At 45.6% G+C, this 18,352-nt stretch overlaps 1 protein-coding gene across 2 annotated transcripts; it reads right to left on the reverse strand.

Annotated features, from left to right (window-relative positions):
* Window positions 1-6,643: 6,643 nt before the first annotated feature.
* LOC115172193 (protocadherin-18) lies at window positions 6,644-13,340 on the reverse strand. 2 transcript variants are annotated; one of them, XM_029729368.1, is made up of 4 exons: window positions 10,466-13,340; window positions 9,957-10,045; window positions 9,537-9,652; window positions 6,644-8,170 (listed from the first exon to the last, which is right to left on the reverse strand). In XM_029729368.1, exons 1-4 carry the CDS (start codon window positions 12,746-12,748, stop codon window positions 7,209-7,211), a joined length of 3,450 nt encoding a protein of 1,149 aa, XP_029585228.1. In that variant the 5' UTR covers window positions 12,749-13,340; the 3' UTR covers window positions 6,644-7,208. The 2 variants fall into 2 exon arrangements, with proteins under 2 accessions (XP_029585228.1, XP_029585220.1); XM_029729360.1 differs by having other exon boundaries at window positions 9,468-9,652.
* Window positions 13,341-18,352: the final 5,012 nt, after the last annotated feature.

The following is an 18,352-nucleotide window of genomic DNA, read 5'->3' on the forward strand; positions in this document are numbered from 1 at the left end:
GTAGACCAGACACCCTGACTAATGACTTAACCATTCCCATCTCCATGACAGTGGATCATGTGGACTCCTCTTTAACTGTTTAACTATCAGCCAGTGTCGACTCTGTTTACTACAACCCAGATGTTGAGAAGATGGCCTGTTTACAGTAACTACACACAACCACACAGGAGGCCTACTGGGAATGTCATAGATAATCATAATAATCATAATAATTATATATATATATATATAGCTAATTTGAGGTTACTTGTCATTCACAAAACAATCAATCTTTGTCGAACAGACTTACTTGACTTGATTAGTTCCGCTCTGTTACGGTTTTCTTGACCTCATTCCAGGTGGTTCCTGACATCTTCATCTCTTCTTCATTCGTCCTACCTTCATGTCTTTTTTGGGTGGCCTCTAACAGAAGCACAACCAAACTGTTAGACACACCAACCAAACACCCATACGACTGCAGGCACATGCACACATCTCACCCAGACACAGCGTAATATTGGCCAGCATCTGGGCTAAACAGGCTACACATGCTCTGGCTTTTCCACCGATACAGTAAACCCAGGAAGCACCATCCAGCAAGGTGTTTACAGACATGCAGGGAGGGGGATTACACTGGACTAATACTGCTAACACTGCCCGCAGAGTATACACTCTTAGAAATAAAGGTGCTAAGTAGAACCGTTCTTCGGTTTGTCCCCATAGGGGAACCCTTTATGGTGCTGGGTAGAACCCGTTATGTAGGGTTCTTCATAGAACCCCCTGTATATGTTTCTACCTAGAACCTTTGATGAAGGGTTCTGCCTAGAACCCTCTGTGAAGGGTTCTACAAAGACCAATTTTATCATCTAAAGGTTCTTCCTAGAACAGTCTTTGAAGGGTTCTTCCGAGAAATATTTTTGTCTTTGGAGGGTTCTTCCTAGAACCCTCTATAAATGGTTCCACCAGCCTTATTTGCCTTTACCATTTTATTATCTATGATAATACATGACATATATAAGGCCTTTCTTTAAGAGCCTAGTTATACCCTAACACAGGGGTGTTAGGAATCTCCTGGTTTACAGTAGTGACTTTACGTTTGATACCGGAGCTCTGAGGCATTCATCGAAATCGCTAAGAAGCTAATGTCTGATGTCCACCAGATGCATATGCGTTTGTGCTTCGCTTTTCAACCAGCTAATAGCTAGCTAGCTGGAGTCTGTGTTTGTACTTCTGTTTGTACCACCGCATGGTAAAGCAATGCACGAGATGAAATGATTGATTGCGTGCAGTAAACAGACTGCACTGCAGCCTAGTGTGGCAGCCCCAACTTCATGTTGCAGACTGCTACATTGACAATGAATGACTTCCACTGAAACGCAAAGAGTTTGATGTCTGGAGCCTACGGCGGCTTGCGAAGGCCAAATCTAGCTCCATACAGCGATGCCGCGCACCTCCCAAATTTTGTAGCAATGCGGAGGGTTTCTGTATAGCTCCGCATTGGCGGTAGGTGGGGGGCAGGAGATCCTGTATAAACACCAACACTCTTCCTTGACAACTTCCTTCACAACAGCTCTGCTCTGTTGATCACGTGCTTTTTCAAACCGTGTGCTGCAAAACGTGACTTTCCACTGATTTTGCCGTGGTTCCGGTGCCTTCGTCGATCCTAAGCTGCTTTCAAACACCGTTCTCTACTGGACACCGTACTTACAAATACAGGTAGGATTTTGTTCAGATAGTTTCACCTGACTGGTAGCTTGGCAGGTAGAAAAGGGGAACTATGGAACATTCAGGTATGTGATTTTATGATGTTGAATCTCATCGAAGGCACACTGTTGAAAATAGTTTTATGTGAAACCACACTATCTGCATTGTTGTTCAAATATTTTATTTTATTTAGAATAGGATATGCTTTTGTCTTTATCATTCTAAATAATGGCATGGGAAAATTTTAAACTTGAAGGCAAACAAGGGAAGCATTATGTAAGATGCAAATCTGGCATTCCAACTGATTATAGGCTACTAATGCCAACAACTTATAGCTGCGCCACGGAGGTTTGATGAAAACAGCGGAGGGAAAAAATGTCTATCTGATAATCACATGCTTCTGTTTATTGCTGACCAGCAGATGTCGCTAATGTGCATTGTGAACCGAGTAATAAACTGTTTTTCTGCACAATTTTGTGAAAGCTCCAAAGCATTCAGAAAGCCATGTTTCCCACCACTGGTTTACAGGCACATCAGGCCTGCAAGTCACATAATGCTGGCTTGCAAAATGATGTAGAATTCCGATTAGAATCCAGCCAAAGGTAGGATATGAACAAGAGGATTTTTTTTATCACCCTCAACCTGCATTCATTTCTGCATTCAACCAACATGCTCATCATTGTAGGGAAGATTGAATAAATCGAATTACTAACAGATTGGATTAGTTTAGAAAACTGTATGTTATTTATCTTTGTGTAGCATAACATTTACCAACCAATCACTGCAAAAACACAGATAATACAGTAAAACAAACAATTCAGAAAATCTCCATGCAATACAGCATGCTGGGAAATATTCAATATGGTTCTATGTAGAACCCTTCTTGCCTGCCAAAGGATCATCAAAGAACACTTTCTCCAAAAATGGTTCGTAGGATGTCAAAGGTTCTAGGTAGAACCCTTTGCCTTACAAAGAATCCTTGTCTTCCAAAAAGGGTTCTTCTGATCAAAACGCTTCTTGTTAGAACCCTATCCTTCCACAAAGAACTCTTTTGGAACCCTTTTTTTCTGTGAGTGTATCTACCACACACGCACACACACACAGTGACGGTGGCAGGCTAGCCTCCTGTACATTGGACTCCCGTCGCTCAACGTTATATTGCTTACTCGTATCTCGCAGAATAAACGTTTACAACCCCAAATGCGTCATCTGGAATTCCTTGGCTGCTTGGCGGGTTGTAATATGTGTGAACTGCTGTAAAATAAACATAGGCCTAAAATAAATGTTTTCAAAACGACCAATAAAATGAATATTTTTTTCTGTAAAACTGCCTTTTTTGAAAAGGTATTGTTAGTATTTTTGGCTAAACATCTGTCCTTTTTTTAATATGTTTGGGAATGTAAGAATTATAAACAGCAGACATCCAGCTGATTTTATTTTAACAACGTTGTCTAGGATAAGGCCAATGCCAGGAAAAAGTCCCACAGTTATTCATTTGTTTTCATGCCATGGCTAACTCTCCACAACTAATATTCTCCTGCTAAACTGCTAAATGGCTCTGTAATTTCTTCAGCTTGTGCATTTATTTTGAGTGCTTACTTTGTGTTTGTCTTGTGTTTCCGCATCTCGAAGCTCCGCTCGTACATGTCTGTGCTCTACTATGAGGCGTGCCCGCTGATGTGTGCGTGTATGCTCACAAAGAAGAAAGCACTCTTTTTCCCCATGGGTTCTGTTATTGTGTGATTATGCACTGCTGCTAATTGTGGCTATGAACAAGCTAGAGCCCAGAAAGGGGCTCTAGCTTGTTCTACCTGTCTTTGTTTGCCAGTGTTCTGTAAACTCTGATGGGGAGAGTGTTCACGTGAGGGTATGCAGAATTTTGTCTCAACTGTAGGTTACCCCTAGACTGGATTGAGTAAATTGTACTTTTTATGATTCTAATAATTTTGGGGGGGTTCATCGCATGTTATTGCCTATTTTTGACAACATTATAATTTATTCCAACTGCTGACATTATTTTGAGAATGAAATCACAATTTTTTGCTTCTTATACTTTGCTGCCTGCCCTTAAGATCGCAAAATGCCTTTTCACAACCCACCTCCGCCAGAGAGATGTTAGTGCTGAGAAGGGCTGGATGGCTGCTCAGTTGAGAGTTAGCTAGCTGGCTGGCTGGCTGGCTGGCTGGCTGCTTAGTGGAGGGTTAGCTGGCTGGCTGGCTGGCTGGCTGGCTGCTTAGTGGAGGGTTAGCTAGCTGGCTGGCTGGCTGGCTGGCTGGCTGGCTGGCTGCTTAGTGGAGGGCTAGCTAGCTGGCTGGCTGGCTGGCTGGCTGCTTAGTGGAGGGTTGGGGTCCATCAGCAGCAAAATAATCAGTGATAGTCTCTCTGTAGGCTCTCTCACATGTGTCCATATCCCAATGCTCCTATCCACAGCTCTTGGCACACAGCATGGCTCTCCTAAAACCGCTTAGGCCTGCTGTGGAAACACAGGAGGTTGGTGGCACCTTAATTGGGGAGGTGAGGCTCATGTTAATGGCTGGAGCAGAATCAGTGGAATGGTTTCAAATGCATCAAACACATGGTTTTGAATGTGTTTGATGCCATTCCATTCGCTCCGTTCCAGCCATTATTATGAGCCGTCCTCCCCTCAGCAGCCTCCACTGTGTGGAAACACATAAAGAAACAACACAGGAGATGAACTGAAGATCTACTGACTGAGGACACACTTACAGGCAACCAATAGATGAATGCCTGATTGGCAGACAGACAATAGACTGGTTATACAGTAGACAAAGGTATATCTGATTAAGTACTGTTACCTTGAAAATGGCTGATGATTATGGACCAGATGGCCTTGTTTTCTCTCCATGACTTTAATCAGTCAGTTTCTGTCATGAGTGTGTTATTGTGTAAAATCAATACAAATGTGGATGCCATTGAAAAGACAGATCATTCCCAACAAAACCTCACAGATTATGACTCTCTCTCTACATGTAGTGCAGCTGGACCTTGACAGTATTGAGTGGAGATGAGAATATGGGGTTCTGTTAGACTGGGTTTATTGCTGGGTACAGTCGTCTGCAGGGGGGAGTTAGAAGGTGAGAGAGGAGGGAGGGGATGTAGTCAGGGAGGATATGTTAAGCAGCATTCAGGAAACGGCTGACGACATGAAAAGCCAAACACTGGCTTCCTTTTTCACGACAGACTCCGGTGTTCAGCTCTGTGTTCTCCAAAAAAGAATCCCTGGCTTTTCCTCTCTATCCCTCCCTCTTTCTCTTTATCCCTCCCCCTCTCCCTGTCTCTCGCTCTGTGTTTCTCTATCATTCTTTCTTTCCATCTCGCTACCTCTCTCTATCTCTCCCTCTCTGTTTCTCTATTCTCACTCTCTGAATCCCTAGCTCTTTCTCTCTATCCTTCCTTCTCTCTCTGTAATTCTCTCTGTCATCTCCCACTACCTCTCCTCTTGCTCCCTTTCGCTAGCATGTACTCGTTCTCTCCTGCTACCTCTCCCTCCCTCTATCACTCGCTCTACCACTAGAAAAAAAGCCTCTAATGGAAGCTATCTCACTATCAACCTAGCTGATATAAACAGACTCATGTGTAAAGGCTCAAATGCAGGAAGGTAGGAACACAGAAAACAATGAGATGTTGATAATTGTGTTGTAGTTCTAGTGGTTTCTTCTATCTCAGTGTCTTTGCAGGAAAGGAGTGAGTGACAATACCAGGTTATGGGCTCAGTGTGGGAAAGGTGTAATACATATGTAATGGGTAAAATACTGAGACATCTGAGACAAATACAGACCCACAAAGGTGCACGTACACACCAAATGTTTGCACGTACCGTACGGTTAGCCTCATCTGGTTTATTTAGACATGCTGACTGACTGACGGACATGCTGACTGACTGGCTGACTGACTGATTTACATACTGACTTACATACTGACTGACTGACTGACTGACTGACTGACTGACTGACTGACTGACTGACTGACGTTATTGGTTTGTAGATATCTCCGTGATTGAGTGTCTGTGATTTATTTGGACTACAGGGTTGAGAGCACCTAGTGAATTCAGCTCCAGATGCTTGCCACTGCTGCTCATGAAGAGGAGGAACTTACTCCTGCAATAATTCAATCTGGCCTCTAGGGGGCTCTGTTCTGTTTCAAACTGAGCCTCAGACCTTCAGATGGGTAAAGTCATCCGAAGAACGAGCTTGGGTAGCAGTAGTAAGTGGTGATGATAGAACCAATGTTTTTCATTGCACTGGTAACATCAGCCATCGACCAAGAAGAAAATAGGAGGCAACACTATACTGTCATGAACAGCCTCCTTCCAAATGTACAGGACCTGAATTGGAGAATATCTGACTGTTACATCCAAGAGCAGTGTGCTAGAGTAGACCTGAGGTCCGAGCTATCCGGGATCCTTGGGAAGTCCCTACCACATTGAAGTTGACATTTAAAATGGTTAAGGTAAGGGTCAAGGTTAGGTGTGCATTATGGTTAAGGTTAGGGTAAGGGTAGGGGTTAAGGTTAAGGTTAGGATTAGGGTTTAAGGTAGGGACTTCCCAATGATACAGGTTTGCACTGATTGTAGTAGACCTGACCACTATTGGACCATTAGTGAGCTCTTTTGACCAATAAGAGGAGCCTTTATGGAACTATTCTCAAAGAAATCTAGAGACAACAGTTCAGCATCTCTTTGTAGAATTCTAGATACTCTCTCTCTCTCTCTCTCTCACACACACACACACACACACACACACACACACACACACACAGACACACACACACACACACACACACGCCTCTAATATCATTATGTATGCCAAATGTTGGAGATCTGTGAAGGTTCTTAACCTCCTATGGAAACATTTAACTTAGCAAATAAACCTCTCTGACTTCCTTCTTCTAAATACAATGACAACATAAGTCAAAGATAAAACATCGAGACAAACTCATATTAGTTCTGTGTTTTTTCACTTTTATTTGTGTTTCCTCCCAAGTTCCCACAATACACCACAAAGACTTCTGTCCAATAATTAATATATTCATGTATACATATAATAATAGTAACATAAAAAACATTTCACAATACAAAAGACAATATTAAATATGTAGATTTTCAGTTGCATGTCAAAATGTTGATTATTTTTTTCTTCATTTAACATGCCTTCAATATATAAAAATAGAATTCTGATTGATTAAGTTTATATACATTTACTTTATATAAATATAAGAATACAAATGTATTTTTAAAATACAAAGATAAATACAGTCACATTGTGTACATTGTGTACCAAACAAGAAAATACAAACATTATTTGGATATTTAGCATTCACAAAACACAAATACGTTAGAAATGCAACTTTAACGACAATTGCAGGTCTATGTCTTTCGTTCGTTTCTCTTTTATTTTTTCCTACCCAGACTCCTCAGCTCCCCCTCCATAGACATGGCAGGACTCCTGACAGGAAGACAGGAAGTTGGAGGTCAGAGTTCAAAGGTGGAGGGTATTTAGGGTTGTCTAGCTCTGCCGGACATCCTGTAACAATTTGTTGATCTCAGCCACCAGCTCGCTGGCGTCCATCAACTCATGCCGGCTGTCGCTCCTCTTCCCCTGCAGGTGTCCCAGCTGCCCCAGCACCGAGTCAAACTCATCCTCCTCAAAGTTCTCTGGGATTTCCTCCATGGCTGGGAGCCACTTACCGCATGGCCCCGGGAGGGGAACAGGGATGGGGGCTGGGGCCAGGAAGGGTGCCACCAAGGTGGGGCTGACCAGGGCAGTGAGGAGAGGGCTGTTCTTGGGGGTGGGGGCATGGTGGCCATGTCCATTCTGAGGGCTGTTTTTAGGGACGGCCTGGTTGTGGTGGTTGTTCTGGGGGCTGAGCTTGGTGCTGGGTTTGAGGGTGTGGTAGCTACCATTCTGGTGGTGTGGTTGGCCTGAGGGCCCAATGCTAGAGCCGGGGTTCTGGAAGTGGGTATTGGCGGCCCATGCTGCAACACCTTGCTGGTGGGCGGCAGCACTGGGCTTACCTGGCAGATGACCCCTCCTCCTGTCCAGTGACCCTGTCATGGGGACACCTACACCCCCCATACTCGTACCTGCCTTTTGTGTCTCGCTGACCTGGATATAGGAGTCCAGCGATGGGGGGAGGAGCCTCTGAAACACACTGCTCATCTCTGACAACAGGGACGTGGTTCCACACAGGTCCTCGTCCTCCCCCTCCTCTCCCCCCTCTGCCTCCTCGGCCTCCTCCTGGTTGTCCTTGCCGAAGGTGGAGAAGCTCTGGTTGCTGCGTTGGGCGTGAGGGTGGTCGGGGTCAGAGGGCTGGGGGGGCTCCTGGGGATCGCTGGCCTGGTGGGGGTCCTCTCCTGGGATGAAGAGGTTGCTGCGGTAGTCAGAGGAGGCTGGGGAGAGCAGGGGAGGCATCCAGCACTGGTCAGAGTGACCCAGGACACGACACTCCTCAGTGCACAGTCTCATCGCTACAGCGAGAGAGGGAGAGAGACGTGGTCAGGGATACAGAGTCACAAGGCACTGCACAGGGAGATGAAATACATAGGAGGCCATGCATTTCTACATACACAGACCATAGATTGTTCTGGGTATTACTGTTATTTTGCTGATAGACTTTTGATGAGGGGAGATGGTGATGAGTAGGTATAGAACTGGGAGTGGTTTTGAAGGGAGGAGATGAAAGATTGTCTTTCATAGTCTTTTAACATCAAACATTTGATGTCCATTCATGTTTAAACACAGTTGTGTGATCTGGGTACAAACATGGGTGGAAATCTAAGATAGGTAGATAGCATATCACGCTGCAGGAGAGAGCACACTACCTCCAACATTAACATATCGGCACAATTCACTGGGCCAGATCAATGGCCACTATTACTCATTCAAAAGAATCTGCTTAAAAACCTGCATTTTTCCCTTTTGAAATCGCGTCTATTCAATATTAAATCTTCAAATGAAAAATCTCTGAAGAATAAATTATACAAATCAAATATGCCAAGTTAAAGCCTTCATTACAGACCGCTGGCTAGTCACTCATGCTATTCAGGGACTTCATTACCCTCTCATTACCATGAAAAGACCATTTATAATACATCTTAGAGCTGATGAAGGAAGAGTGCATTGGGGAGCATTGGAAAAACAGCAGCCGCAGCCATGTAGGCAGGCAGCATATTGCCTTCCCCGCTGATGAAAGGCAAAAATAAAAGATGAACCGGACTGATTTACAAAAACAGCCTTTCAAAGCTGTTGAAAAACCCAATCCAACCACCTCTGCCTGCCTGCGAACTGCCCAGCTGACTGCCTGGCTGCCTGATCGCACTCTGAAATAATTGTGTTGTGGAGGAGATGAGAGCTTTTTCTCATCAGAGAAACGGGTGATAATTCTGCCTCTTTTCTCCCTCCACAGTCCCATCCAGTCCCAGTCACTGTGCTGATAAACAGCTGGGGAGTGGATCTCTCAGAGGTGTTGGGGATGAGGGGGATTGATAGTTGTGGTGAGAGGTGAGGTGGTGTGATAATGTGTGTTGTGGTGGGGCATAGCTCAGTGGAGACCTGTAGTGTAGGGTAAAGGCTAAGATGGGTGAGAGGAGGGATATGGTGAAAAGGGTGAGGATGATATACCTGCATGCAGTCATTGTTGGTATAGTTCAGTAAAGAACAAGGGTATAGGGTAAGAGGCTGATATATAGAGGGGAGAGTGTTGTAGGCTGAAGGGTGAGGGTTTTGAGGTGAGGTGAGAGGGGTGATGAGTTGAGGGGTGTATACCTGCATGCGGATGCTGTGGATGTGGTCTGTGTTGGCCGTCATGAGGGTATAGCTCATTAAAGGCCTCACCCAGGAGCCTGTCGATGGGAGACTCTCGTCCTGCCTCGTAGTCACTGTCCCCAGCCTCGCTGTCGCCACGACCACTGTCCTTCAGACTAAACTTATCCATGTCGTTCAGAGCATACCTGGAGACGGAGAGAGGAAATGATGGTTCAACTTTCATAGAAAACAACATTGGAGGATGGTTCAAGGCTTATGCATATCAAAACGAAGTGCAGTGAATTCTCAAGTGGCGAAGGTTTATGCATACAATTATCAAGTGTTATTAAGGTTGACTACTAAAATAGAACAAAGCAACAGCCAAAAGCTTTTTAGGAATATGTAAAGCATTGTAGGATATGCCTTAGAGCCTTACTGAGTTATGCACACGTACATTCGGATTCCCTTCAGGTGTGTTTATTTTAAGGCGCAGTTAGATGGTGTTATTACCTGTAGCTCCTGGTGTATTTGTTGCCACGGAAACTGGGTCTTGGCTGGTACTGGCCCTGATGGAGCATGGACAGAAGCTGTGAGACTTGCTACAACCGAAAAAGAAAATGTAAAAAAAAGAATGAAAGGAATGAATGAATAAATGAATACTGATGGGAGCAGACAGGCACAAGGACACAAGGATGTTGATATGACGTGATATGTTCTAAAACATGAGATGATCACTGGATATAAGGGATGGAGTACTGAACATACCACAACATCGGGGACAAAATGCAAAAATCATAATAATAAACATTGTTCAATTTCTGTATCACCATAATATAAGACAAGGCCAAAACTCAGTCCTTCTTTATTCTATAGATCCATAATTGATGGGGGTCTATTTTAATCCAAAGACATTTATGTGATTCAAGACTACCATTAGTAGATAACATATTCATAAACCATCTACTGATACTGGACTAAGGACATGAAATTAGACATCGTTTCTCTCTCTCTCATCTTACTTCGACAGGGGGCGTGGCGTGGGCCAGTTCCAGAGCGAAGTTCTCTGCGACATGATTGGAGGAGATGGTGACCAGGCTGTTGAGCGACTGGCGGCTGTGGTGGCTCTGCCTGCTACCCATGGTGCCCCTGTCTGGGGCGGGTGAGGCAGAAGGTGAGTGTGAGTGTGCCCGTACGGGCAGGGTGCCGTTGACGGTGGGGACCAGGGTGATGTCTCCCTTGTGGATCTGCCTAGAGGGCTTCTTGGGGTGGTTCTGGTAAGTGTTCTCAGCCACCCTGCAGTTATACGAGTTGTGGGGTTCCTTTTTCTCTCTGTTGCAGCGTGCTGTGGCGAACATCACCATGACCACCAACAGCAGGGCACACACGGCCCCCAGGGAGATGATGATGATGAGGGAGAGGTCCAGGAGGGAATGGCTGGGGCCCGTGGGGAGGCCTGGGGGTAGGAAGTCCATATTCTCCTGGAGGGAGAGGCGGAGCAGGGCCCCGGTGGACAGGCGGGTGGTGCCCCTATCCTGCACCTCCACCCTGATCTCCAGCACATCCTTGGGAACCCCCTCCAGACTGCCGTTGGTCCGCAGCTCGCACCGCCGAGCGTCCATCACAAACAGGCCCTCCTCGTTGCCCCCGATGATGGAGCAGCTCAGCTCACTGTTGATGCCGGTGTCACGGTCAGTGGCCTTGACAATTGTGACCAGCTGACCGGCGGAGGCGTGTCTCCAGAGGAGGAGGTCGGCGGTGTGGTTACGTAGGAGCGGGGACTGGATGACGGGCGGGTTGTCATTGTCGTCTAGCACGGTCAGGAGGACGGTGGCGTTGGAGGATAGGGGGGGGTTCCCTCCGTCCCGTGCTTGGACGGTGAAGGAGATGCGGCTGACGTCCTCGTGGTCGAAGCTCCGTAGGGCATAGATGGCGCCGTTGGATGGGTCGATGGTGACGTAGGTGGAGATGGGGCTTCCCTGGACCAGAGTGTCCAACACCGTGTAGGTCACCTGACCGTTGGTGCCCAGGTCAGGGTCAGACGCCACCACTGTCATCAGGTAGGCCCCGGGAGAGTTGTTCTCTGACTTGTAAACCTCGTAGCGACTCTTCTCAAAGCGGGGCGGGTTATCGTTTTCATCCAACACCTGCACAGTGAAGTGTTTGATGGTGGAAAGGCTTGGAGAGCCGCGGTCCTCAGCTATGACCGTCAGACTGTACTCTGACCTCTTCTCTCTGTCCAGAGACACGTTGGTCAGGATCATGTAATTCTTCTCATAGGTCTTCTGCAGCCGGAAGTGCCCATGGCCGTGCAGGCGGCACACCACGTCGCCATTGAGCCCTGCGTCACTGTCGTCCACGCGCACCAACGCTATGAAGGTGTCCACCGGCGCGCCCTCCGAGATGTAGGCCACTTCCTCCTTACCGGGAGTCATCAGGTTAATGTTGATCTCCGGTTTGTTGTCGTTCACGTCCACCACTTTGATTACGGTTTTACAAAGTCCTGGGATGGAATTAGGACCCAGGTCCTGCGCCTGAATGTCCAACTCATAAGATGACGTAGTTTCATAGTCCACTTTTTTAATCAGAGTGATTTGGCCATTTTCAGGGTTCATTTTAAACATCTCCAGTATTTTGGGAGAGATATGACTGCTGAAAGAGTAAACTATTTTACCGTTAGTGCCCTCATCCGGATCTGTGGCGTTCAAATCAACCAGTAGAGTCCCAAGTGGTGAGTTTTCTAGGAGATTAATAACGTACACCTGCTCATCAAAAGCCGGACTGTTGTCGTTAGAGTCTGAGATGCTTATCTTGAGCAGAGTGGAGCCGGACTTCGGGGGAACTCCATTGTCCGAGGCCGTTAGCTGCAGCTGGTAGCTGGACTGCACCTCCCTGTCCAGCTCTTTCACCACCACCAGCTCTGCGTATTTGGCACCGTCGGTTCTGGTCCTTATGTCGATTTTGAAAAAGTTATTCGGCGTCAGAGAGTATGAGTAAAGGGAGTTATCTCCCACGTCAGGGTCGGTGGCGCTGTCCAGAGGGATGCGGTTTCCCACAGACGCGCTCTCGGAGATCTCAATGGGGATGATGGCACGGGAGAACTGTGGCGAGTTATCGTTTATGTCTAAGACTTCCACCTCGACGTGGAAAAGCTGGAGGTATTCAGTGGGCAGAGTGACAACGTCAAATTCGATAGAACAGTTTAGGTTCTTTTCACAAAGCTTCTCCCGGTCAATCTTGGTCCCTATGGTGATTTCACCGTCCTCCTCCCGAACGGACAGAAATGGAGTGCTCCCCCTCTGCATAGCACGGAACCGAAAGGACAGTGAACTCGGTAATTTAGACAAAACATCCGCCACGTCCTCCTTTAGCCTTGCAATCACTGTGCCCACTTTTTACTCTTCATAAACTTTATATTTCAAAGTCTTACCAGAAACGGCCTGCATAATTACAACCAAAAATAATAATAGCGCAGTGGAAAATACTATATTTCCTTTGGGTGTGTTCATTTTGGCACCCATCTTTAGCACCCGGGATGGGGCTACACTACCGCGGAGGAGCAAGGTTTTAAAAATATGCTCTCTCAAAAGTATAGCATGTTAAATCCCTTCAGTAAGTCATCTTTGGTGAAAAGTCGTGCAAATCGACTGGAGGATGAAGATTTGACAACTCAAAATCAACCGGGTCGGAGTTTTCTTTTGGTTCCAATTTACACCAAAAACACCAACTCAAATTTTTCTTGCTGTTGTGATCTGTTGCATACATCCACTTAAGCCCCGGTCTGTGTGTGTGAGTGTGCGTCTGGAAATCTGAGCGTTGAGAAAAGGCGTAGCTCCGTTTGTGTTGCTGTGCGCTCTGCTCTGTCGCGCGCTCCTGCGGTCTATCTCGTCTACAGACTGGCCCTCATAGCCCGCCCCTCATCCAAACTGCGTCTTTTTCCTCAGCTCACACAAAAAGTCCCCCCAGCCCTCCTCCCCTCTCCTTTACACCCCCTCCCTAAATCAAGTGCTGCCCCTTCTCTGCCTCCAGGGTGTCCATTCACAACACAGAGGGGCCCTTGATTCCAGAAGCCGGGAGGACCAGCCCAAAGACGTAGTTTTAAAGTGTGCCACAACAATAAGGGCTGCTTTATTCAGGGAGAACTTTAAACATGGCCAAATTGACCCGTGGCTGCCTCGGCACTCGCATATTGTTATAGCTGCAATTCACAAATGTGTGCCACTGTCAGATTGACTATGCTAAAACATAATCTTAACACTCTATTCCAACATTAAATATGATCAAGAACTTAAACGTTCCATATAATCTCCCTTGGTATGAGATGCACCCCAACATAGCCCTGCTTAATTTTACGTGCTGGTTATGAGCATCTGTTATGGCAGTAAAAAAAAATCGAAATATATTTTGAGGTGAAGGTCATATGTGGTTGTTTCATATATTTAGCCTAACTGGAAAACATTGGACAATATATATAATGGGGTATTCAAGTGGGTTACAGTGGATACAATATGGTTTCCAAATTCATGTTCCTAAAGTCGTGGTGATCAAAAGGTTGCATAGACTCACATTGTATCTTTCAAGCCACCAGAGTGGAGAGAAACATATAAGAGGGTAAAGAGTGAATGTTTGTGGATCCAAGACTTTCACTTTACTGAGTGAGAAGACCTCTGCGCGTCCTCGTGGCGCATGTGGCGAATTTCTGAAAGGATTCCCTCCAGTTGAGTGTGCCTCGCGGCAGGTCACGCCGGCGGACACTTTTATGCCCTGCATAATACTGTTTTACAACCTCCCATCCCTGATCCGGCTGAATTATCATCCTCAAACTCGCACTCAGAGTGCAAACACGAGCAACAAGAGCTTTAAGAAGGCACCGGCCATCTGGCGCGAGGTTCAGACAACCCAAACCCATAATTAGGCCTAGATCAGTCCAGGCCCCGCGAGCCCCGGATAGAAACACTACCAGAGAATTGACGCCCTGTCAGATGCGATTCAGAAATAATGCAATGCCGCCTTGCTTTGATAAATATCTCCAAAACATGTTTCTAGACTCCACCGGTTGGCCCCATTCAGCGCACAATTAGACACAAGTGGCAAACGTATGAATTCCCACCAAGCTATATTTGATGTGTTAACCGGAGCACTAAGGTATTCTGATGGTAATTTTAGCCCATTGGACAAAAACATTTATTTCTATTCTCTCTGAAAAGGATAGAGCATATTTACTGAGGTTCCCTAGCTGCATTTACATCCCTGGAGTGACTCGTGGGAAAAAGCATCAGAGATACGCTCGCTCTCTCCGCCATCTGTCCCCAATGCACACACATGGACATTGATTCAGCAGAGCTGCAAATCAATAAAGCCCTCTCCCTAGTGATTCAGCACCAGCACATACTAGACAATTACCAGATAATGAACACATGTATGTGTTTGATTTTGTAATGTTCTTTATAAGATCCCCACATACAGTAGAATGTGGCATTAGAACAATATAAATGCGACCCAAATATTCGTTTTTAAATGCGTAAAAAGGTCCTAAACGCAGCATCCAAAACATGCGCTCAAACTTTCAATGAAGTAACTGGTGCCAAATTCTTTTGGGCGGTCCCTGGGAATGCGAGAGCAACAATGTAGACTGTTCTCTCACGAGGGCAGACATGCCCCCACTGTGTGAAAGGTAGCTATAGGGAGCCTGGGTGAAAAGGCCCCGTTAACGTTTAACAAAGTTAGACACGGGCCGGTGCCTCGATTCTCTCCATCTCACTCGGCTCTGAGAAAACCCCGAGCGAGCTTGAAGTGCCCTAATATCATTACTGCAGTGGGGAAAGCAGGCTAATCACATTTCCTCTACAGAGAAGACAAACACAGCGCGAGCTTTAACAAGAACGGGTTTAATTCGAACAAACACAAAATCAAGGCGGTATGTTTGCCGAAAGCAGATGCAAACTCAGTACACGCACTTATCTAGGCGTATATGTGTTAGGAACTCTTTAAACTATATATATATATATATATATATATATATATATATATATATATATATATATATATATATATATATATAGATAGATAGATAGAACAGTCTACATTGTTGCTATATATATATATATACAAAGTCTATGTTATCATTATGTTGGGCATAGATGGCAGATGCGGCGACAAAATAGTTTCAAACCCGAATTGTCTTATGCCACAGTGGGCAAGAACATACAGTTATAAGAACTATGCTACACAGGAATTATAGGCCAAACACAGATATTTATGTGTCAGTGTTGATATGTAAAATAATCAGATGCAGATCTCAAAGCAATGTAGTTGTATAATGCAATTAGCTAGACTACAGCTCGCCAATAGCTGCCCTACATAATGATCTCACATTTAACACAACTGTAGACGCAATGCAATGCGACAATTCTGTGGTTGGTTTCAATCAATGAGCTGCCTATATTAAATCAGAAAATGTTCCATTGTGTTCATTTTGGCGACAGTCTGGCCTGCTCATATGGCGCACTCTGTGGATGGAGAGGGGGTGCAGTGATTCAGCCCACTGGGGCCGTAAAGTTACTACTGGGAGCCTGGAGAGAGGGGAGAGCTGTGGGAGGGGAGAGCTGCACTTTGTCATTGAAATGATGGAGATCCCGATGACAAAAGCGCTTAGCAGGTGGAAGCAGGCCGCCCCGGGGTCCACCGAAAACCGTCGGGGAAGCTGCCCGCGCGCCACTCACAAAAGCAATCACAAAAGGGAAAGTTTCTCCCCTCCCCCGTTCGGTGCGACAGCCGGAGGAATGCTCCTGATCCTGCGCGCGCCGGGGTCGCGGGCGTTTGTAAAGGCATGCGAGCATCTGCCGCCTCCCTCTCTCATTATCGTTCCGTTAGCTCGGCTCTCTCATGAGGAAAGGAAAGGCTTGGGGAGAGAGCTGGGTGAGTAGGGAAGAAGCACGGGTCTCTTCCGTGTGGCCTCGTGACAATGCTTGTTGTTATTCATCCGCTGCAAGATTCGCTGTGGTAACTGGGGGGGGGGGGGGGGGGGGGGGGCTATTGCCATAAGACACGTGCAGCAGGGCGGGTATATGTCTCACACGAAGATGGACACGGTTGTATAAATAGTTACAATAGTTTCCTCTGTCATTCAAGGTGGACCACGCAGAGTTTATAACAACTTGTATCAACATTTACACCAGGAATGCTTTCATTGAGACATTCCCATGACTTGGTTCAAATGAATGGCATGGCATTAGTCAAGTCTTTCATCATCCCCAGATATAAAGTTTGTACATATGCATTACTTCACCTAGGCCTATTATTTACCAAGAATTACAGTTTGAAAATAGGCCTATCCAGATTATGGTAACAACACAATGCATACCCACAATTTCTCTAACGATGTCATGTTTTAGTGACATCAAATGTATAATCATTTTTGAATGTATATATCTGAGTAGAGTCACACAGCCGACATAAACATAGGCCCTATGTGCTTTAATCTGTGCCACAGTGTCCGTCCTTGGTCCCTGTAGGATCACCAGTCTGGAGACAAGGCACAAGGGCCCAAACAGATAACACTATGTGATAGTGTTTTATGTCTGTGGGGGCTTCTGCTTGTCCTTTCTTTATAATAACACTGCACCCTCTCGCACACTTTCTCTCTTCTCACCCTCATTCTATCATTCTATCTCTCAGACCTTAGCCCTCTGAGAGGACAGTCATCATACCGTATCCTCCATGGCCGTATATACCGTCTGCTCTTCTCTACGGTGCCTTGTGCGCCATCTCTGTGAGCTGAGAGATAGAGAGAAAGAAATACCAACAACCACTGAGAAATACAGACCACTGATGCTCTTCTCCAAAAATAAAATGCACGTAAGTACAGGGACCAGTAGTGTGAGGTTCTGTATTTATTTTCTTAGTCTACCTTGTGTTCTGTTTCGTTGTGTTCTTGAACGTAGCATTGTTTCTTTGTGTTCTTGAACGTAGCCCTGTCTTTCATTTTTGTTCATTGATTTCACCTTTGTTTTGTTACTCACCTGGTCTCATCAGCTCCTTATTTAGTTCAGTTCATTCTGTTTGTGCCTTTGTGAAGTATTGTTTGTTTTGACTCTACTAAGCCTTTTCCTGGCTCGGTTGTGAGAACCAGTTATAGCCTTCAGTCCTAGTTTTGATTCACCTGCCTGTTTGCCTACCTGTGTATGACCATTGCCTGCCTGTGACCACGATTCCTGCCTTCTGCGAAGGCGAAATAAACACCTGCCGCGCTCTGCGTGTGAATGTACACCTTTTTCTCCCTGAGTATTCATGACAAGTAGAAATTAAGGTATTACTTCATAGATGTTCACTGACACTACACTCTTAGAAAAAAATGGTTCCAAAAGAGTTATTCTGCTGTCCCAATAGGAGAACACTTTTTGGTTCCAGGTAGAACCCATTTTTGGTTTCAGGTAGAACCATTGTGCATTTATTTGCAGATTGGGGACATGTGAGGCTGATTGGGTCATTAAGGTGACAAGTTGCACCTGGGTTTAGGATCAACTAGGAGATAAAAGTTCCTGGTGGCCAGTCCTGGCTCTCTCTCCACTAGCACCATTTTGTTTTGTGATCTGGTTGATTATGTTTATTTGATTAGGTGCACCCTTCAACACTTACACACATTTTACCTTCATCCATGCATCTTCATTACACCCCTCACATGCCTACTTTCAAACTTCACAGGTTAGTTTTCCTTTGTAGTTGTATCATTTGTTAGTTATTTAATAAATATTTGTGTTACTCCTTAACTGCCAACGTGTGGACTCCCTTACTTGTCACCATCTAAGTGCCAGGTTGTGATACATGTGCAACCCTCTGTGGAAAGGGTTCTACATGGAACCCAAAAGGGGTTTACCTGTAACCAAAAGGGTTCTACCTGGAACCAATAT

The sequence above is a fragment of the Salmo trutta genome, chromosome 3, assembly GCF_901001165.1.
Source record: "Salmo trutta chromosome 3, fSalTru1.1, whole genome shotgun sequence".
NCBI classification, from domain to species: domain Eukaryota; kingdom Metazoa; phylum Chordata; class Actinopteri; order Salmoniformes; family Salmonidae; genus Salmo; species Salmo trutta.

Bases quoted from the DNA above. Each gene is read 5' to 3' on its own strand.
- LOC115172193 (XM_029729360.1), bottom strand. From the start codon at position 12,748: ATGCAGAGGGGGAGCACTCCATTTCTGTCCGTTCGGGAGGAGGACGGT. The intron at 10,046-10,465 runs GTAAGATGAGAG...TTTCGGTTGTAG, and splicing joins ACGCCACGCCCCCTGTCGAA to CAAGTCTCACAGCTTCTGTC. The intron at 9,653-9,956 runs GTAATAACACCA...CTCCGTCTCCAG, and splicing joins AAATACACCAGGAGCTACAG to GTATGCTCTGAACGACATGG.